The sequence below is a fragment of the Pelobates fuscus genome, chromosome 3, assembly GCF_036172605.1.
Source record: "Pelobates fuscus isolate aPelFus1 chromosome 3, aPelFus1.pri, whole genome shotgun sequence".
Classification (NCBI taxonomy): domain Eukaryota; kingdom Metazoa; phylum Chordata; class Amphibia; order Anura; family Pelobatidae; genus Pelobates; species Pelobates fuscus.
Genome location: NC_086319.1, coordinates 344,002,853 through 344,026,294, shown reverse-complemented (window position 1 = coordinate 344,026,294; position 23,442 = coordinate 344,002,853). Strand labels below are relative to the sequence as shown.

The 23,442-nt window shown below is 37.6% G+C and overlaps 1 protein-coding gene across 1 annotated transcript in view; it reads left to right on the top strand.

Annotated features, from left to right (window-relative positions):
• THSD4 (thrombospondin type 1 domain containing 4) overlaps positions 1-23,442 on the top strand; it is a 694,237-nt gene that overhangs the window by 338,699 nt on the left and 332,096 nt on the right. Inside the window, exon 7 of the mRNA XM_063449121.1 lies at positions 15,357-15,493. Coding sequence (XP_063305191.1) covers positions 15,357-15,493 — 137 coding nt within the window. The remainder of the gene's footprint in view (positions 1-15,356; positions 15,494-23,442) is intronic.

The following is a 23,442-nucleotide window of genomic DNA, read 5'->3' as shown; positions in this document are numbered from 1 at the left end:
TGTTGTCAGAGTTGGCGCCCCTAGTAAACCGGTGCCTACTGTCAAAAAGGGAACCCCATACCCCTGTTATACCAGGACCAATAATTCCAGACTGGACCAGTGTGTATATCCCGTGTATCTCCTAGTGAATCCTTGTACATGAACAGTTTAACATCATTAAGTTAAACTGTGCATGGATAACTATGACATCCCACCGATCTCTAGGGTGAGGAGTCAATGTGCAGAACACATTAATTCACATTGTGCCATCATTCAGGGTAATTACCCATTGTACTGTTCCTTTAAACAGTCAGAAAATAACATATTGACATAAGCAGAGTGAAGGTGATATTAAACCCCTAGATATTAATGATGAATGGGTTTGGACGCTCTCCTTTTCACTTTTAGCTTCACAGTCATGGTAATGAATAGTAGTTCTGCTGTTTTTACTCCCCGTAGAATGCCAATTTTAATTTCAGAACTCAGGACTCAAAGGGTTTACTCATGGAAGAGAATAGTGAGATTCCTTTGCACATACCAAATATTTGTATTCTGTTATAATGCACATGGCTGGAGCACTGATTGCAAGCATATGCTCAGCTGTGACTCACACTTGAATGCGCTATTTACTGTATTTAACCTTTATTCCCAAACCTCCTGCAAAAACATGCGTTCACATGCTTTAGCACAATCTCCTTTCAGAACAGGTCTCTATTTTAGTGCCATTGTTACAGACACATTGATCTACTTTTGTATTCATTTTTTTCTTCATTGTGAAAGAATGTTCATTTTTCACTAGAAGGAATGACCGCTTCTATTTCTAGAAAGCTATGAATATGAAAAGCATTAGGAGCTTATGTTTTAAATTGTGTTTGTGAAATTGGGTAAAATTGCGTATTTAAACTCGGTAATGTTTTCAATAAGGCAAAAATGGTGTTCAATAAAAGAAGCTAGCGGAGGATGGAAGCCGATTTCTGCTTAAAGAGGAATGGTCATGTCTCTCTCTCTCTCTCTCTCTCTCTCTCTCTCTCTCTCTCTCTCTCTCTCTCTCTCTTTCTCTCCGTGAGTTTTTAGAGGAAGACTCAGGCATCGTGTCTTTATGGGCACAAAATCTAGCTCCAAAATGGACACAAGTTTCATAGTGAATATGTGTGACCAGGCAGATAGACAGATAGATATAGATTTACAGCATTCTTTAGTGGTTATGGTGCTTTGAGCGTTTCTTTAATCAAAAAAGTCTCAATTCTCAATGTGACTATTTTGGTTTATATCAGATTTGAAAAACACTTTAGCTGCAAACATTTTGAGATATATGTACTGTACTTTTCTATACTAGCACTGTTTGTTCCATCACCATTTATTTCCGTGCCCCTTTCCTTTCTGTTCTCTTGCCCCTCTTCACCTTCATTCAGCTCCCTGGTCTCTTTTCCTCTCTCATGGACTCCACTACTGTTTTTTTGATCTCCTCCAAACAGGTCTTGATATTCCTGCTGGCCATCTTCCCAGGCAAAAGTGTTATGTGACTTAATGTAGTATTGACCAAAGCATTGTAGTGTACCCCACTCCCAGGAATTAACACAAACAAAGCCTGTTGGCCTACTGGTGTAGACACCGCTTTCTTATGCTTTGAAGCTGTCCGGCTTGGACTAGGCTGACAAATTGTGTCCCTAAATGCAGATTTAGGCAGCTGATAGTAAGATGTATTACCAACTTTAGAGTTGTTGGAGTTAATAGAAACAAAGAAAAATTGATAACAAAATAATGTAAACAGGTACAAGGCAAAGTCAGGGATGCCAGAAGATGATATAGTTGCTATACACGCCAGTGGCCATTATGTGCAGCAGATAGAGAGTGGTCAACCAAAATGCAAGTTCAGGAGTACGAAATCAGGATCAATGAGGAAAGCAGCTAAAATATGTATACCCTTAAATAATACTCCTAAGAGGTCAATACCAACAATGGGCAAGAGGGAAGAATTGCTGCATATGCTGTCCCACCTAACAGGTACTGACTCTCACACAGCTTTGTTCTGTTACATTTAGATAGACCTATGGGCCAGCAGGGGCTATCCTGTTCCCCATTGGTGACTTGCAGTGGTCACCCCAATACAACTTCCAGCTACTCCACCAAAAGGAGACCCCAGGCCTAACCACCAAAATGGCTGCCCCACTGAAGCCTGGGGCCCTCCCACACTGGAGCCTGCATGCTTAGATCGGCTGCTCCTGGCTTCCAATGCCATCTGTGACAGATTTTGAGCAGCTCAGAGCCCGGAGACTTGCCTTCACACTTGACGACTGGGTCATGATCCTGCTGAGCTGTGCAGCAAAGTGACTTCTCATGCATCCTCAAGCCTCTCTCGCACATTTGCAGCATCTACCTAAAGGGGATGAGGAGAAGGCACAAGCAGCCATCGAGACGTTTAGAGGTATCTCAATGCCTGAGTAATCACGCAGGCTGCAACTCACTCAGACTGAGGAGGGTTAAGCCCTCTAACTAACTTAACCTAGAAGCATACTCTCCAAACCTCTGGATGTGTGGTTCTGCAGGACCGCAGAAACGGGCCCTTACCAGCTCCCTGGGGAAAGCCAAGCCGGACTGTCTAATGTCCTGGAAAAGTTGTAGAAGTCTCCTTGAAGCGACAGGGGATAGAAGCTGGGAATTGCCGACCCTAGGCATCGGATGAGTGGTTCACAGATCTTACCATTGGCATGGCTACTATCGTATTGCTTATGCAGTGTTTGAAGATTGACATGCTTTTGTTAATTTTGTGATCATATTATTCCTCTACTGTAGCCTATTTGCCTAACCAGTGGTCCTTACCCTTTTCTCACGCTCCACAGTACTAGTTAAGAACAACTCTAACCACACTCTTTTTTGATCTACCAATATAGTGCTAGCAGCATCTTCTTTATATAGCTTTCTCATCTTACCAGTTATCACCTTGTCTAGATAGCCCACCCTACTGAGCAGATTTGATTCCAATTTCATATTTAGACATGCTAGCATAGTCTTACTATACTATACATATTGTGCAGTTCTTTAACATGCCTTGCAATTGTCACATCGTGTATAATGTTAATCTGGCAGATGCTATTGGGGCATTGCAGGAATGTCTGTTCTTTTCTGCACAACAAAAAAAAGAATTACAAAAAAAAAAAAGTTATATTTTAAAAAATATTTTTTATGGTGGCTTTGTTTTTTGAAGACTCCGATTAATTGATTCAATGACCATACAACTGTGAGTGTGGGTGGTTTTTGGTTTGAAGAACCAAATGTAATTGATGTCTTTGTGGTGCATTTTAAACATTCTACCAATTGTAAAAATATTCAAAAATGACAAATGGCTAGTCGTAGCCTATTCTCTTGGGATAGTGAAGCGTCCTGTTCTCCTGCTGGTAAGAGTGATGGAATGCATCGTTATTGCATTCTGACACTTTTCCAGAATTGTCCCAGTGTTAGCTGTCCTGTTCCCAGAAACTGCTAAAAAAAAAACCCACCTTTATTCCTTATCAGATATATTTTATAGTGTGGTTTTATAAAGATTATAACCATCTCAGTCTGTCTCTCTCTTTTTCAGCATGTTTATACTCAAAATGAACTGCATTAGAGGGGCTCTCTAAGTACCACGATCACTGCATGCCTATTATAAGCTATGGGCATGGTCCCTCTGTTTTTGTCCATCTGTATTTAAGCAGTCATTGCTATGATAGACTGCTGGGCTATTGCAAGCTGTGACTATACTGATTTATTGCAGTCCGTTCTGCTCAGATGAATTTCTGTTGAACAACAGATACAGGATATGGGCTTACAATAATGGTAATGGGGGCATTTATTTGTCAAAGCGGTTTGAGAAAGGGCTGCATCCAGAGTGTGCTTGCACTGTAACCACTACAATAGGCTCTCATGGTTATATATTGAAACATGCCAACTAAACAGTCCTTAAGTCATTATTCTATGCAGACATCCTGATTGATTACTCTTTTTTTTATCTTTTGTGTTTTCTCACTGCTCTAACATGCCCTGAATCCTTACCCTCTTGTATCCTGCTGGGGTCTTCACTCTACTTTATCCTTCCCTGTGCCTTCACCCTCGTTTATCCTGACCCATGCAGTCTCTCTCCTGCATTCTGCCCCATGACTTCACCCTCCTGTGTCCTTCCCCGTATTCACATTTCTGTAGCCTGCTTCATAGCGTCACTGGCCTGTACTACGCGTTTTACCCTTTATCTGTACCCTGTCTTCTTATTCAGCATCCTGCTTCCTACACAATGTCCTCACCCTCCTATACCCTGCACATAAAGGGAATCCAGCAGTGTTTATGTCTAAAGCTATCTGGAGTTTAAATCTGACCCAGGATGTTGGTTTATCCCTGTTGCCTCTCTGACCCTTCAGGATTAGACATATGTTCTAAGTGACAATATTTAATCAAATAGCAGCTTATATTACATTGCGTATTATAGCGCTACACGTTTAGGATGTAACTGAATCTCAGGCTTATATTATTGCAGAAATATGTTTAACCCAAATTGTCTGCCTGGTTGTACATTTTCTATACGTTATTTTAATTTCTCATTAGTGAAATTTAATGTTAAATACATGTTTAAGTTAAAATAATAGATATGAAAAGACATAAAAAGCTTTCAATTCATGTCATTCACAATTGGAAAATATATGCAGCAAAATATATTGGATCATTTTGTAAGTCAAAAGTGATACAAGATTCTGCTGATCAACAAGCATGAAATGGTTGTCAAGGCTAGAACACCATGCCTAATGTATTCCAGAAGGAGTATAATTACAAAATTATTTCAAAGTAGTGTGTTACAAAATAACAAACACATTGTAAAGCAATCCTATATGGCACAGATATGTTTGGTATTTAGTAACAGCCTTTGTGCTATATGTTGAATTTCTTGCTAGTATTTTTTGGGGGGTAATAGCACTATTTTCACCCATTCTTCTCCCAGCATATAATTTTCAATAGAACGACTGAATTGCTAGTAGTGCCTGCCTGGGAGTGTAAACTCCACTGGCCTGGGCAGACCTGAATCTGTATTCCTTGTACCATGCTTAATTGTTCCAATCTGAGATTAAAGAATCCCTAGCAGAGCCAAATATTAACTTTAAAGGAACACTGTAGGCACCATAATCACTTCAACTTATTGATTTCATTTCATTCTCATGCCTAGAGTCTGTGGGCACCAGGTCCCATGTCACTATATTAAAGCCTGACCCCAAAAAGGATAAAGTGAAGGTGGAGTTAGGTTCTGCCTTTGACCAATTCATGCCAGGGCTAATGCTATCAGCCTATCACTACCTGCTACCCATGGTATGCATAACTCCACATTTACTAAAATACAAAAGATGGAGCACTGCGTATACACTTATCACTCCACATTTGCTTTCTTGTCATTGGGGAATGAGCTGCACATTGCCCGGACTGGGCACCTCTACTACACAGTGATTAAACCATTTAACAGTCATGTTAGATATGGTGCCTGTGAACTCCAGTTACCATAACCACTTCAATCAGTTATGGGGCTTGCAGTGTCTTTCAAACCATATCACTTGCCCATACCCTAATTTTAGGGCGCATGTTAGTATAAATACCTGTATCTTTTGCAGGTTTGCGCATCATCAAGATATGGATTTTTACCTTCATATTTTACATTCTTGCTGGGGACAATAGGAGGCTGGTAAATCAGTAGGCACCTGTATTTGACATAAAGATTTTAACAATGGGAATAACTGGTGCAGTCCCTAAATACATGGGAGACGTTAACTGGGTAACTTATTTGAGAGCTCTGAAATCATTGAAATATCGGTCTTGGATATTGCTCCCAGACAACAGTGGGTTGCTGAGCCCTCCGTGTCCTGGGTTGTGCTCCATTCTGAAACTCCAGGCGACTTTAGATCAAGTTCCTATTGCTGTGCTGTTTTGTATTGCAAAATGGATGTATGTGACAGCGATGCTGTAAAATATGGTGGGCACTCAATCATGCCTTACTTTTTAAAAGCCAGTGTAGTTGGAAGGGGCTGCTAAGATGGCAAAGTTAAATAGATGGGGATCTAAAATATGATACAACTGCAAGGGGTTGCTCAGTTCTAGTCCCGGTATTACATCAGCAGAAAGGATGGTTAAAACGATTAAAGGGAGATTCATAACAGTGTTGGTAGTAGAATGTTATAAAAGTAGAGCAAAGCACAAATCAATTAACATCATTAGCAACATTCCAGAAGCCTCAGGTAGAATTGTGTAAATAATGAAAGTGGATCACAAAATGTCCAAGAAAGCATTTCTAAAAAATGTATTTCATGTATTTGTTATATTGGCATTTTTGCTAGATAAATCATAAGTTTACCTGCAAATGTCATCACAAAAACTGCTTATTACAGGATCTGCTATAAAAGCAAAATGGTTATTCACAGTTGCTTAGAGAATTGTAACCTTATACACACACAAAATGTAAGAGGAAATACTGAATGTTTAGGTATTAAATACTTACTTATATTTCCTATCGCCCGATCTGTAGATATTGCTCGTTTTATTGGATCACGATGCCAATAACCATTATAAAACTTTATTTGTATTATAACTCCAAGGAGTCTCTCAGTCTGCTTAGCACTGTTAGTATAGCAATTGGTGGTTCACCTTCAAAATGTGTTTGCTTTTCTGTATATGTGAACAAAAGTTGGAAATGTATTCGACGTTTGAATACTTTAATTTTCATGTTGTGGCTATCCACATGCCCCTATCCACATCATAAAACAGGCAAACATACCATCACCAAACCACTGTGTTAATACCATCGAGATGGGTCAACCACAAGACTTGCTTTTTCAAAGAGTCGTCCTGGCTCTTATTTCGTGGAAAGCCAAAAGCACTGTACGTTTATTTCTTGGCAAGGACTGACTTATTGTACAAATGATAAGAGTTTATTAATATATAAAAAGCCTTCGGGTGATTTGCGGAATTCTGAATACGCTTTAACTACTGTGTGTTTTTAGTAGAGAAGCAAATCCCTCTATTCTTCTTTTAGGATAAAAAGCATAGTCAATGTGTCTGAGTAAATCAAAGGGCTTAAAGAGAATAAAACTAACAATGTTGTGTCAATGAACTATAGTAGAATTTTCCAATATTGGTTTGTCTAAATAAAATACTTTGGTTTTATAATTTACTAAATTAACGTAGGTACAATCATGCCTGTGGCCCTAATTCCATTTCTACACTCTGAAACAAAAGTGCCCTTCTTAGGTTATTTTAAATGATGGTTTGTGGAATGTGATACTTGTTTTCCAAGAGAAAATGATGAGGAGAACTAGCTTGTTAAAGGGGTTCTATCTCAAAGTGGCTGATTTTTAATAGACTGGAATCATGAGTCTAGAATGAAACATGAGATTGCCCTTTTGTAATGGCAGACAAAATATATAGAGATAAGTGAAATCACACATATAAGACATGTTTGTGTGGTACAAATGTACAGACCGCATTTCTTTTTTTATATATTCTTTATTTTTCGTGCTGACAGGTTTCAAAAGAACATGAGTGGCTTGCGCAGAAGCCTATTCTGTGGTTCAACGATAGGGATGAATGTATGCAATACAATGTTATTGGTACGTTTTTGAGTTGCGTATCCTGTGACCTGCGCAGAGGCCGGTTAAGGTATCTATTACTGCGGTATCTGTCAGCTTTTTCCTTTTTTATATTTTCAGATACAGTGTAACATTGTATAACATAATAAACCATATTAAAAATAAAATAAAACAAAGTAGGTCAAAAACACGAGTGAGAGTTCCCTATCCAGGTTCTGTCATTTCTGTTAGTCTTTAGATGTCATATTGTTACAGACAGCATTTCTTAACTAAACATATGAAAACAATATACTGAGTGACCAAATGGCAAAGTCTACACAAGTTACCTTGAAAGGCAAGTGTATAATATGCAAATAACCATTACAACCCATTGTTGTGGTTACGATGTGAACCTTGGCCCCTTTTACCAGTAATGGGGCTGTTTGGCAACGTACATCAAGCTTCTGCAGAGCTGGATGTTGATCTTGAAAGCCATTCATTGGCTAAGAGAGTTAGCTCTCCCTTTTTAGCCAATCAATGCAACTCTGCGCATAGAAATATACACCGAATTCTTATTAACTAGCTCAGAACTCTAATTCTGGGATAGATGATGACACCCAAGTGACGCTGTTGGAGGTGGAATCACAACTCCGGCAGCAGATAAATTAATCTCCATACATGCAACATTTCATAGCTGCACATACAGACTCCAGGCACCATGACCACTTCAGATAACTGGGTTCACTATGTTTCAGGATTCCAAGAACTGGCCTACCTGTTGCATCATTACAAATGTAATAAAATAAATAAGGCAAATCACAAACAAATAATATAAAAAAAAAGTTTTTAAAGTTTGTTGTATGTTTTTTTTTGTTAATGTGTTTGCAGTATTGGCTTTATTCTTATTCTTTGTGCTATATTTCTGTACATCACACTGTCCTGTAGATTTGTTTTTTTGACTTTAGCTTTCCTTCTAATTACCATGTGCTGACAACATTGTCATCCGAACCCATGAGTTTATTTCAGGTATAGATTGAAAGAAAATGTCTAGATTACACTTGATTTCTAAATAATTCGTGTTTACTCGTTGTACAGTTGGTGGCTATTGCAGTGTTTTGGTTATTTTACGATAAACCTTTTGTCGAATTAATGCATTGCTATTTGTTTGAATAACATAATTGACTTTCCACATGCATTTAAATTAGGGAAAATATTAAGAAGAATAGAAATAAAAAGGTTTCAACATATTACGCAAATGCACATCAGATAATAAAGCACATAATTAGGACAAATTGCAAATAAAGTCCAAATCAAAACGTAAATTAAACAATTGCACCTAGAGAATATAACAAGCTACCTGCAGTCATGGCTCTGTGGAAGGAATGTCGACGTATGACGTTTCTCAATGGTGATTGTAAGCTCATTTGGGCAGAGCCCTCTTCACCTACAGTTCCAGTATGTCCATTATGTGTTGTAAGAATTCAGTGTTGGTCTTGTTTACCTATTGTACAGCGCTGCAGACTGTGTTGGTGCTATATGAATAATTCGAATTGTGCTTCATGGGGAAATGGTGTTGCTGTGGACAGATTGCAGTGGAGGTAAGTATGTTTTTTATTTTTTTTTTATTTTACTTATCTCCACTGCATAATTTATCTCAGCAAACACCTCTAAAGCATTTGCTGGGATAAATGATTAAGGACGTCTTACCTTATTGGACGGTACTATCAAAACATATATGGCAGCAAGGTTCCCTGCAGGTAGATCAATCCCTAGAGTACATACAACGTTTATATATTTCATTCTACAACAATGACATAAGGCATTTGTACTTGTATTACAAGAAATATGTTGGCGAATTAAGTACACAAACAGAAATGTCCACAGTAATTCTGTTTTTCTGTCTTTTTTGTCCTTAGTCTCCGAGATTTTTAAAATGTTACAGTGATGCTGGTCACGTCATCATTTAGCATATTGTTTTCTAACATAAAGAATTCTTTAGAGTAGAATGTATCGTTGCTATTTGAAAACATCAAATTAAATGAAGTAAAGTGTATATTCACAAAATTGGTAAAGGTACTGGGACACTAGGCACAGGAAACCATGCCATCTCATTGAATTGGTAATATTACCTAGTGTACCTCCATTCAGTAATAAATCGTTTTTGAGGACTTTAACGCTAAACAAGGGTTTCTGGCCTCCTACTGCCCCGCTGCCACTGTAGGTATGGCTAAGGCAGAAATTCCACACTTCCTTTTAGCCCTATCAAATCATAAGTGCAATGGGTGCTGTGATAGGCTGAAATCAGTAAGCCGACACTCTCAATCATAGCTGCTCAGGCTAATGCTTCTTCATTAACCCAAGCAGCACATATGGAATGAGTGGCTTAACAATGGTTTAATTCTGAATAGAAGGAGTGTACTGTACAAACTCTATACACACTTCAATGAGATGAAGTAGTTATAATAAATTAATATTTTGTTTACTTACTATGTGTTTAAAACATATTGCTAGGAAAGATTAAAAAAAAAATATATATATATATATATATATATATATATATATATATATATATAAATACATATATAAATTGAAATTGCAAGCTTTTTCAATAGTGACTTATACTCTAAGGAAACAAAAAGCGTAACGTTTTGAAGACAGGGACATCAATTTTACATAAAAAGTAAAGTATATTGTTACACATCAGAATATATTCTGAGGGTTGGATTTCCTCTAGAGGCCATACATGTAAATTCAGTGATATTGTTTATTGAACTTAACATATTATTATTATTATTTTATTATTTATATAGCGCCATCAGATTCTGTAGCGCTGTACAAAGGGATACATATTATTATTATTATTATTATTATTATTTTATTATTTATATAGCGCCAACAAATTCCGTAGCGCTGTACAATGGGTGGACTAACAGACACATAATTGAGATCACTGGACGTACTGGAACAGAGGGGGTTGAGGGCCCTGCTCAATGAGCTTACATGCTAGAGGGAGTGGGGTATAGTGACACAAACGGGTTAAAGTAGGGGAATTAAATAGTTTGTTAGAGAAGGGTTTATTGAGTGCTTGGTAGGTCATTTTTGACAGTTGCAGGAAAGGAGTCATGGGGTGGGGGATGAGAAGCCTGCTGACAGTTTAATTGATACGCTTTAACGAAGAAGTGAGTTTTCAAAGATTTTTTGAAGGAATGGAGGCTGGGTGAAAGTCTGATTGAGGAGGGAAGTGAGTTCCACAGAATAGGTGCAGCCCTAGAGAAGTCTTGAAGGCGAGCGTCAGAGGTTGGGATCCGGGCAGAGGATAGGCGTAGGTCTTGGGATGAGCGCAGGGGTCTCGACGGGACATACTTGTGTATATTATAAGGATACATATTAAAAGGAATATTAAAAATAGTAATAATAATACATTATGAAAAAAAATATCTAAACATGTGTAAAGGTTCTTAACCAGAAATTGTCAATATCAAGGAGGTTTAGCTATGGGAGTCTTCATTATTCCAGGGTTAAAAGATTGCAGGTAACTGCCTTGAGTTGATATGGGGATTTCCTCCTCAAAATTATTGTTGGAATCTGTAAGTTTAATACTGACATCTAGTGGTTAGATTAGTCAGCAACATCCTACAATAATAAGATATAGTTGTACATGGACGGTTATGTGCTTCATAATCTGCCCGGCAGTGTGAGGGCACATAATCAGTCCATTTATCCTCATTTATTCAGCAACAGTCTCTACATCTACCTGGCGGGTCTTTCGGCCAATGGGAAACCAAATTTAGAGGTTTTAGTTTTAATATGTAAGATAATTCGTTTTGATCTTCTCTATCAATCACATGTAAAAAGAAGGATGTGAAAAACCGTGATTGTGACCAATTGGATCAGTCTGCATGGGCACTTCACGCAATTTGTTAACCCCCACTATACTAATTTATAATCGCTTCTATGAGATTTAAAGATGAGAATCAATTATAAGGTAATATTGTTCTTTCATTAGTGCCCTACCATTTTTTTTTTATTTATTTATTTTATATTCCATTAGAAAGTTTGGACTGAATTAAATGTTAAAAAAAAAAATGGAAACAACAAATTAAATGAAATTAAAATGAAAAACAAACAAACAAACAAACAAAAACAACAATTTCAAACTAAATACATTTTAGGAAAATCTTTCTCAGGAAATAAAAGTGAAACCAATACTTGAAACCGAGTATTATGATTCTCAATTATTATTATTATTCCTATAAACCTTTGCTTTGATAGTAGCACTAATTTTATTGATCTAATAAATTCTATGTATGCATGAATCTGTTGTTCCGTTAACATATATTATTTATGATGTGCGGTGTATATGACATATTGGATTTATTACTATATGGAGGCTGTGAACAATGTTTTATTTTCCTAGCAGCTGCATTGGTGTTTGTTAACATGTAAAGTTGGTAATTATGGTATACTATGTTAACTCTGCACATTTATATTCACCTTATTAAGCTGGGACACTGGAAACAATTATATAACCCTTACTAGTTGCTGGTGTCCCTGCAATAATGCCTCTTTTACACACATTATTTACGTTTATGTTTTCAAACAATTACATTTTCACCAAACCAAGTCAAGATCTTCAGGAATTAGGACAATGGCCCTTCCAGGAAGTACATTTACTCGAATGTCTTCATGTATTGATTTTGAATTAAAGCCTAAGCAAAAACCCATGGTAAATCAGATCAAATTGAGCTCATGAATCCATATTCCAGTTTTTTTTTTCATTGTACTACAAGCATTGATTATTCAAATTTCAAAGGCGAGGGTAGACTGTTATTGCTGTAGGCGGCTTAGCCCTGTGGTCACAGTCTACCATTGCCATCCACCTAACTAGGAAGTGAATAATAGCAGAGTCCATTTTATATCAAACTACTCAAATCATTTGACAATAACCGGAGGGAGTGCACACAATGCCTTCTTGCAACATATACACACACTGTGGTGGTTGTGGTTCATAGTGCCCCTTTAACCCCTTAAGGACACATGACATGTGTGCCATGTCATGATTCCCTTTTATTCCAGAAGTTTGGTCCTTAAGGGGTTAATATCTAAATATTACAAGTTCACAAACCAATAATTTTCCTTAAGAGATAGACTAAGAATAATACATGTGGCACATTGTTTTATGATAGGGTCTTAAAACTGACTTATTCTCTACAAATCATTCTATCTGTATCTAGTGACCTCATTGAGTTGCTTTTGGCTTCCAGTTTAAATTGGATCTAAAAGATATCTCCATCATTGATTTTATAGCATGATCCCTTTATGCTCTGGAGTTAATCTTTCTTTCTTAAAGCTGATATAACAATTGCATTCGTACGCAGATTTGGAGTGCATCCCAGTGTAGGACCATTTTAAGCTATAACACCTGGAAGGGTCATTACTGTATAAGTCCACAAAAGCAAATGCAATAATATTTACTGCTTCTGTACACAACTCGTAATCTAACGCTAAATTCTGCCTTTGAGTAAATACCAGATGTAAACAAATTAAATTGAAACCATTTGTGTTACAATCCCTGTTTGAATTAAGCATGTGACATTATGTATACAGTTAAACACGAAATGCCTTAAACGTGCAGTACAGTCCTTCTGCAGTTAAAGGAAAACTCCACTGCCAGGAAAACAATCAGTTTTCCTGGCACTGCAGGTTCCCTCTCCCTCCCACCCCCCAATCCCCAGTTGCTGAAGGGGTGAAAACCCCTTCAGTAACTTACCTGAGGCAACGACGATGTCCCTCGTCGCTGCTTCCTCCTCCGCGCCACTCCTCCTTCTGACTCCGTCGGCCGGTGGGCGAGACTGATCCCGCCCACCGGCCGGGGAGACCTAATGCGCATGCGCGGCAACGCCGCGCATGCGCATTAGCGCTCCCCATAGGAAAACATTTGAAAAGATTTTTCAATGCTTTCCTATGGGGAATTGAGCGACGCTGGAGGTCCTCACACAAGGTGAGGGTGTCCAGCGACGCTCTAGCAAAGAAAATCTTTGCTATGGGTCAGGAAGTTCCCTCTAGTGGCTGTCTAGTAGACAGCCACTAGAGGTGGAGTTATCCCTGCAAGGTAATTATTGCAGTTTATAAAAAGCTGCAATAATTACACTTGCAGGGTTAGGAGTAGTGGGAGTGGGCACCCAGACCACTCCAATGGGCAGAAGTGGTCTGGGTGCCTGTAGTGTCCCTTTAACAATAGCAGTATGCTCTCCACATAAAGTTCCATGATATCTAGGTAATGATGTGATTGCCACTTTTTCTGCAATCATGGGATTATAGCACTCCTCATTCAAAATAGGGTACTCCCCTTTGCTACATAAGTAATGTATATCTTCCTCCGTAGCAGATATGGGTGTGAAAGGCTCATGCCAAGTCATATCCTTATCTCAGTTTCATCATTGTCACTTTTAAACTTTCATGGGGCTCACATGGGTTATTAGACCCTTGAAAAGAAGAGAGCCACATATCTGAGTCACTTAGAACTAGGAATAGCTTTCATGAAGACGTCATGGTTGCACATGATGTCATTACAATCATGGAAGATCAATTTTCAGGTAAAGTTTGTGATTAGCGTAAAAATCACACAATGAACTAAAATAATAGGCTCTACGAGCACTTAAAGTAAGTGTTTACTTGTGAGCTAAGAAATATTTTTCCCCCACTGTACACAGCAGTATTGGATATTGATGTGTCAATCAGAAACAACAAATAACCGATAAAGTGTCGCAATACAATTTAAAATTGCAACTATTACCTTAAATATCTCTATAGAAATATTAATACTCTGTCACAGGCAGAAATATTGTACAGATATTAATGTGTGCCTGAGCTGGATTGAGGTGGTCCCGGGCCCTTGGTAGCGTACCATTGGGGCTCTGTACCTCCTAGAGCTGTGGGCTCTGTTTCTGTGAGTCTTGCGTGTGTGGTGGATGAGCGTGGTGTGTGTGTGGAGGGGGGGAAGGCCGAGTGTGTCTGTGTGAAGTGTGAGCTGCTTTCCTGCATATATAGTTAGTACATTGCTAAACACAAATACACACACCAGGCAAGCCATAAGACTTGCTTTTACCACAGAAATCTCACTTTAACAGTGCTCTCACTACTGTAAGGGATTCTGGGTAGGCGTATGCAAATGAGCTCAACAAAGAACCACATTTTTGCCTCATGATTCCACTTTATACATGGATTCCTTGGAGTATATGTCTGCTGTATACAACAGCTTTGAAACACAACTGAGGAAGAAGAGCAAAGCCAGTGAACCACTCATGGACAGCTGTTTCGTAGTTAATGCAACTCATCAGCATGAGGTTGGTTACTGGCTTGTAATGGAGGCTTGGCATTATTTGTGTTTAGCAATGTATTAACGATCCACTTACTTCAGGTGGAAAGGGTTTCTATCCACACATGGTATTTTGGCATTTTGTCTACTGGACTAATATGGCAAATCCAATCTACAATATATATGGTGTACATTTTTCTGATCAGTTTGATCATTTGCTTCAGACCAGAGGAAGAGAGGGAACTCTCGAAAGCTTGTCATTGTAATATTATGTTAGTCCAATACAAAAAGGTATCATTGCATACTGCAATACTCTGGTATTTTGGCAAAATATATACACACACACAGATGCACATATATACAAACATACACAGATGCACACATACACACACTGACACTGATATACAAACATTATTATTTTATTATTTCTCTTATTACAGTTTTACCAACTGAATTGTGCTGACAATGTGATATTTTTTTTTCTCTAGGAAAAGATAATTTAAAGTGTGAGCTAACATGTCGAGCCATGGGCTACAGATTCTACGTGAGACAAGCTGAGAAAGTAATAGATGGGACGCCGTGTGACCTCAACGGAACGTCTGTTTGTGTGTCTGGCCAATGCAAGGTAAGCAAACAAATTACTGATTAAGTTGACCACTGTGTCTTGGGTTACGTGTTTATGATTTTCAACATAACTATGCAAAGGTTTAAAATGTAATATCAGGAAGTATTACTTTACTGAGAGGGTAGTGGATGCATGGAATCACCTTCCAGCTGAAGTGGTAGAGGTTAACACAGTGAGGGAGTTTAAGCATGCGTGGGATAGGCATAAGACAATCTAGCTATAAGATAAGGCCAGGGACTAATGAAAGTATTTAGAAAATTAGGCAGACTAGATGGGCCGAATGGTTCTTATCTGCCGTCACATTCTATGTTTCTATGCTTATTATGGTACAGGTCGCTTGATAAACATTATAAGGGGTGACACAGATTACATTTGAAGTACTGATGTCTTTCTTTTTTATTTTTTGACCTGCAGAGCCACTTATTTTTCAGAGATTCGTGTAATTATCGCAGTATGTGCATTGTACTTATGCTTTGAAGTGTTTTCTACATAGCCACATTTATGAAGTACTATAGATCTGTGTATACTGAAACGTCCATGTTGTTTGTGTCCCACCCCTTGATAAAGTTGCTATATGTTCTTGTTGAAGCTTTAATTTTATTAACCAATCAAAGTTCCAGAACCAAGTTCCAGTATTTAAAGTACTGAACATTTTATTTATAAAATAATAGAGGAAAGATATGAAGGAAAATGTTAATTATAGGAAGGTTAAATATATCTATGCAGTCCAAACATTGTAGATTTAGGCACGCGGTAAGTAATATCCCTCTTTTGAAGTTTGAATGTTTTTTTTCCTTAATTTTTCTTTGAATGGTTTTATGTATTTTAAGCGTTTTTTTTTTATGCTAATGATTTTACCCAGCATATTAATCCAAGCATTGTTTTATCTTACTGACTTTAAATTAATTAATCTTTAACGGTTACCGTAAGGACGATTTTTTTTATTATAAATATCTCACTAAGTATCAAAGTCAGCGTCATATGGTTTAGTTTGCTCTTGCTGTCTCTTTTTAAATATAATTCTTTATATTATGTAATTCTTTCCATTCGTCCGCACTTTGTCATATTGACTCTGTTGTAATGAAAACTGGCCATCGAGACAAAGGATAATTAGAAAATCTATACCTTAGCTGAAAGATGTTGAGATTACTGTTGGTTGCAGCCAGCAGATGTCATCTGTAGCCAATGGAAAATTAAGTGAAGGAACAGTGTGGGGATGCAATACTGTTTTTATTTAACAAGGTTTATTTCAACATTTGAGGTCTGACTCCTGTCTCCTGTCTCCTGATTCAGTTATAAAAGAGTTCACAAAAATCTGAGCTAATACAACATGAACAGTTCTTTTAGCACAGTTGCTCTCTGACAAATAACACGTAAAAGATATAGATTGTGTCATCTAAGTGCTAATATAAGATCAATATATTTTTTGTAAGAGTAATTAAGTATCTGCTTAACATAAAAAAGATGTAACAAATTACAGTGACGTGTACTGTCCTCTGCTGACCACTAAGCTGCAGTATAAAACAGTATAAAAAAAAATGTTTGGCATACAGCAACAAGACATGATGGGGCAGTGCTCAAAAAGAGCTTTTAGTGTAAAACACATTTTGCCATAAGATGTTGTATGAAAATTAGATATTGTGTTTCCTACAAAAGCTTTTTTTTTTTAAATCAAACGGTTAACTTTATCCGGCATTGTTAGGTGAGTGGATAATATGAATGATCCTCTTATTATTTTAGTTAAAAGTCACAGTGAACTAATAGATGTGCATTGCAAGTCTGTATATCAGCACATGATATATATATATATTAAATATCTATTTAATTGTGTGATTTTTCTAGCCTCAAATCTTTAAAAATACATTTCATTTTCAGTTTAACAATTGTAGAGATGTGTATATAGCCTATTTTTTCCAATTGTTCCCGACATTCTGCAGTTTATGGCAAACTATTGTTATAATGAGAGTTTGTTCTCTAAAATGCTACATTTTTGTAGCAATTCAATGCATAACCAGCAAATCCCACAGTTTTTTAGTGACTATTTAAACTTGAGTGGTGGTATTTTAAAGCCTTTTATACTTTATTACGGTCTCTTTAAAAAGAACTTAGCAACACTACTGGTAACCTGTCACAGCTGGATCTCTCGCGACCCCTGTGATTATGAAATATGTAGAATGCATTTAGCAAACAGGAATTCATCTGCCAGAGGTCCCTTGGAAAAATGGGGTTCTCACAGGTTCATGGTAATAAATTCAGACAGAAAATGACAACTGTGAACAAGTAAATCTTTTAAAGTTCAGAAGCCCTTTGTCCAAACATGAATGACACAGTGTTGTGCAAAAAAATTAATAAAAACCATTACTAATAGGTGATGTGCTGCATTGTAAAAAAAATAATAAAAAAAATAGCAAAGGTGATGGTCCTAATCAATATATCAACCAACATGTGCTTACGTATAGAACGTGTATTATTGTGTTCTGCATATATGTTTAATACAGTGTACAGGGCAATCTCATTAATCCTATACATTGACCTTGTTGCTAATCAAATATTACATAAATAAAAGTGATATAGTAATATAATTGTATTTTTACACCTTATCAGGTGAATACATTTTTTGATGAGCATGTACAGATATGTATGATGTTTTATAAAATGTAAGTTCTTACAAATTGTACAAATATAATGATATGATTACTTATTTCATTTATTTATTTATAACATATTTTACCAGGATGGATACATTGAGATTGTTCTTGTTTTCAAGTATGTCCTGGGTCCACAAAACATTGCATTGTTACAATAGGATACAATATTACAAAAAACAATATACAAACTATAAATATATATATATATATATATATATATATATATATATACACATACACACATATATAAATGTAACACATCACAGGTAATAAATATATTTAACCATGACAGGTGCATTCTGTGCTGAGGTATCTTGCCATAGATCTCTTAAAAGATTTTAGATTGAATAAAGATTTGACTGTGTCCTGAGGTTATTCCATAATTGCGGTGCTCTGTAGGAAAAGGAGGATCGAGCCACTTTATTTTTGTATTGTGGTATGCTAGATATCCGCTAGAACTGGATCGGAGGTTATAGGATGTTGGAACAGCTGGAGAGGGCATTCTACTCCGGTAGCGTGGGAGCTTCCCAGAAATGTTCTTATGCACCATGCTGGAAAGATGAAGAGTACGTCAGGATTCAAGCGACAGCCAGTTTAGCTCTTTTAACATGTCACAGTGGTGGGTAAAGTAATTACATTCTAGTGCAAAGCTGCAGAACTAATTATATAACGTATTGAGTTTATTAAGGTGGGTTTGCGGTGCGGGTGCATACAATTCATCCCCATTATCAATGACCGGCATTTGCATATGTTGCACAATCTGCTTCCTTACTGTAGGGCTTAGGCAGGATTTGTTTCTGTTCAGGGCACCTAGTTTTGGGTAAAGTTTTTAAGAGTCTTTTTCAATGTGAAGGCCAAAGGATAGATTGGGGTCTAGCAACATACCTAGATATTTAAATGGGAAGACTGCTGTCAGTGTGCTATTTGAATTTGTTCTCATATACAGTTGTTGAATTTGTAGTTTACGTAATTTAGGTACAGTTCCAAAGATCATTGTAACAGTTTTGTCAGTGTTTAGGAAGAGTTTGTTATCTGCTATCCACTTTTCAACCTCTGTGAATTGGTTTTGGAGCACAGCCTCAAGCTGCGGTAGCTTGGGTTTTCTAGCGTAGATTACAGTATCGTCTGCATACATGTGTACAGTTGAGGATTTGCAGACATTAGGAAGATCATTTATAAATAATGTGAATAGCAGGGGGACGAGTATTGAGCCTTGGGGAACACCACACGTGACTGGAAGAGAGAGGTAAGCGCTATCAGAAATGGGCACATATTGCAATCGGTCTGAAACATACAATCGAAACCAGGTTAGCAGACGAACACCAATGAGTTTTTATTTTTTTGCAAGAGAATGCCATGGTCTACTGTGTCAAAGGCCTTGGTAAAATCAAGGAAAATAGCTCCAGTTAAGTCTCCTTGTTCTATGCCAATTTGAATGTCATTGCAAACTTTTAAGAGGGCAGTCGAAGTTGAGTGATTTGGACGAAAGCCTGATTGATCACGGATCAGATAATTCGATCTTTGATAATATACTCATAGTTGTGTGTGGACACATTTTTCCAAGATGTTTGACAATACAGGAAGCAAAGATATCAGGCGATAGTTAGATACCAAAGTATTGTCACCACTTTTATGGATAGGTACAACTTTTGCAGTCTTTCAAAGTTTGGGTATGTATCCTGACACCAGGGATTCATTGATAAGGATAGTGACATGTTTAGCAATTGCTGGCTCACTGAGCTTCAGCAACATTGCTGGGATTTGATCTGGTCCACACTGGTTTTTCATTTTTAAATTATTAAGATGTTTACATGTGTGCAGAGAACCCAGGAAAACTATGCTCTTTACAATACATTATATCTCTGAGGCTTTTACTGTCCTTGTTGTTGCTGTTTAGTCGTTCAGTTGTGTCCGACTCTCCGTGACCATATGGACAATAGTACGCCAGGTACATCTGTCAGTCACTGCCCCTCTGAGCTTCAACAACTTCATGTTCGTGGCTTCAGTGACCTCATCTATCCATCTCCGTCATTGTCGTCCACTTCTTCTTGGGCTTTCAATCTTTCCCAGCATCAGAGTCTTCTCTAGAGAATCCTGCCTTCTCATTATTTGGCCAAAATATTTGAGCTTCAGCCTAATGATCATAGCTTCCAGTGAACATTTTGTCTTGATTTCCTGTAGTACAGATTTATTGGATCTTCTTGCAATCCAAGGGATTCTAAGCAGTTTAACCCTTGATGACCAAACTGCTGGAATAAAAGGGAATCATGACATGTCACACATGTCATGTGTCCTTAAGGGGATAAGCCAATACCACAGTTCAAAGACATCAATTATACGACGCTGAGCCTTCTTTATAGTCCAGTTCTCACATCCGTATGTTACTACTGGGAACACCATAGTTCTGACTATGTGGACCTTTGTTGATATTGTAATATATTTAGTTTTTACCAGCTTGTCCAAGCTTGCCATTGCTTTCCTCCCCAAGAAACGTCTTTTAATTTCATGACTACAGTCACCATCTGAAGGGACCTTGGATCCCTGGAAAATAAAATATGTCCCTGCCTCCACTTCTTCCCCATCTATTTCCCAGGAACTGAGATTGCGGTTTGCCCTGATCTTATAATGTCCTAGAATGCTGCAAATTGAATTCACTGTATATTCTGATTCTCTTGATTGTAATCTACTGCAGGAATGATCATACATCTCTAATGCCTGTTTGCATGTTAGACTGATTATGTTTTATACTTTTTTATTTATATGGAATAGTTTGGTAAGACACCCCACTATGTTCACATATACTGAGATTTCAAACCAGAGAATTGTTTTTTCATTGCTATAAGGATATCTATAAGAGTTGTACATGTCCCTGGGCATTCTAATTAGTAGTGTGGGTGGTACATTCAGTAGATCAGAAGTTGGAGACCTTGTGACCCTTAATTTGACTGCTCCATAAGCTACTTACCTTATACATTGACTCATACCCAATGTTTAACAATGTGAGAGAGGAATTTACCAACACTAACAGGACAAGTGTGATTTGGGGGTGGGATGGGAGCTGCACAGCTGCAATTCCGCTTAGAATAGGTGACTGTTGTAAAAAAAAAAAGAAGGTTAAATCTTATCATTATTTGCTAAAGTCACCACAACTCATCTATTGGTGGATGAAGAACCCATTAAAATGTTCTTTACAATATATTATTATTATCAATAGTTTATATTGAGTGTGAGTATGTGTTTATAGAATTAGTTCGTAGATAATCTCGATGAATCTTACTCTGTTAAATTGGTTTTTTTTTTGTTTTTTTTTAAAAGCAGACCTTCTAAAAAGCTGAAAATCTACTGTTACCTGCCCAAAAATATTCCTATTCCTCCTTTCTCTAATCACGGCCTATCTCATGAATGTATTGAATATGATCCATACTACTCACCCCCTCAATTTCATAATTATTTCCTACAAAAATATCCCTATCGGAAGTATTATTGGAGCCGACTTTATATCATATCATATATCAATCTCTTTAACCCCTTAAGGACACATGACATGTCTGACACGTCATGATTCCCTTTTATTCCAGAAGTTTGGTCCTTAAGAGGTTAATGTGATTAAAGAGTTGTAGATCTGAAATATTGTGCGGTCAACAATGTCTATAAACCTTTAGGCAATGTTTTGTGCATCTAAGTATCTTTATGAATCCATGTAATTAAAATAAAATGAGTTTCTACTAATAAATTTTTATGACTTCTAAAGTCACTTATAATGTTTCAGATCTCTTCATATCAACAATAAAGAGGAAGTAAAACGTTTCTAAATATAACTAATGTATGTAATATTAAATGCTCCTTTTAGGGGCCATCAAGCCATGATTATGGAAATTACACAACACAAATGTCTATTTTCATTAATGGCCTACTGTGTTTCAAAGACATATCATTTGAAATATGATCTAATGGTAATGAAACCACACAACGATGTGTACAGTAATATAAAAAGTTATTAACAGAAACTTATGTTGGCTTGGAGTAATGTATACAAAGCTTTTACAGTTGAACCAAATGAACTTTTGAACATTGCCTCTAGCTTGTCGATGATCTCCTGTCAATGTATCATTGGATTGATATTAAAATGTATTTTAGATTGCATAACAAACTGTTAGTGGGATCTCTAAAAGAGACACAAAATGCTTCGTAATTGGATTCAGAAAATTATTTATTTAGCTGTAAAGAAAACCAATGATCATCTGGGAGAATAGGAAAGCTTCACTCACTTGTTCATATGATTGAATATTCATAACTAAGAATAGACTGTCTATTAATATAAATTAAGATTTATCAATATATGCATTTACGTAGCATTCTCTAAGAAACAAGACCCTATTGTTAAGTAACAAAACTCAGCATTCTTGGAAAGATAATTCCCTGTGAATTCCCTGCCTTCAGAATCCACTATAGACATTTAGATAAAGTGACTTTGTCACTTTCTGGGGTCTTGGTAACATTTGCAAAGACCCCTGACGATGATGCCACCAGGGCCGGACTGGGAATTCAAAGCAGCCCTGGAAAAAAAATGTATGCCAGCCCCATAAGTTCTTGTGCCACGTAATGTGTATGTGTACACTGGCTTACATATAGCGGTCGCAGGGGCGCAGCTGTGACCGGGCCTGTCACTCCAGGGGGCCCGGCCGCTCTGCAGACCCCCGCTACCAGGTGCCCGCCATCATCATATGCGTCCCCAAGCCCGCATTTTAAGGTGCCCATCGGGTGGCCCTTATAGCATGGGCCACCCGATGGGCACCTTATGATGGGTATGGATTTTCAGGGGGCCCGGGTAGCGCTGCATTGTTTTGAGATCACACGCTGGGAGGAAGTGACTCCCCGTCACTCATCCCAGCTATCACTGAGAGCCCGCACGGGAGGAAGCAGAGGGAGTCAGAGTAGGAACTCTGACTCCCATCAACCTGAGCCACCACTGGATCCCAGGGAAAGTCACCCTCCTGCACTTAAAAGGTAGGAAACAGGAGGGTGACTTAAATATTATGAGCGTGTTGTTTGTATGTATGTATGTATGTATGTATGTGTCTGTCTGTATTTATGTATGTGTGCCTGTCTGTTTGTATGTATGTCTTGTGTGTCTGTCTGTTTGTATGTATGTATGTATGTGTGTGTGTCTGTGTGTGTGTGTCTGTATGTATGTGTATGTGTGTGTCTGTTTGTATGTTTTTCATGTGTGTGTCTGTATGTATCTTGTGTAAGTGTGTGCCTGTCTGTTTGTTTGTATGTATGTGTGCCTGTCTGTTTGTA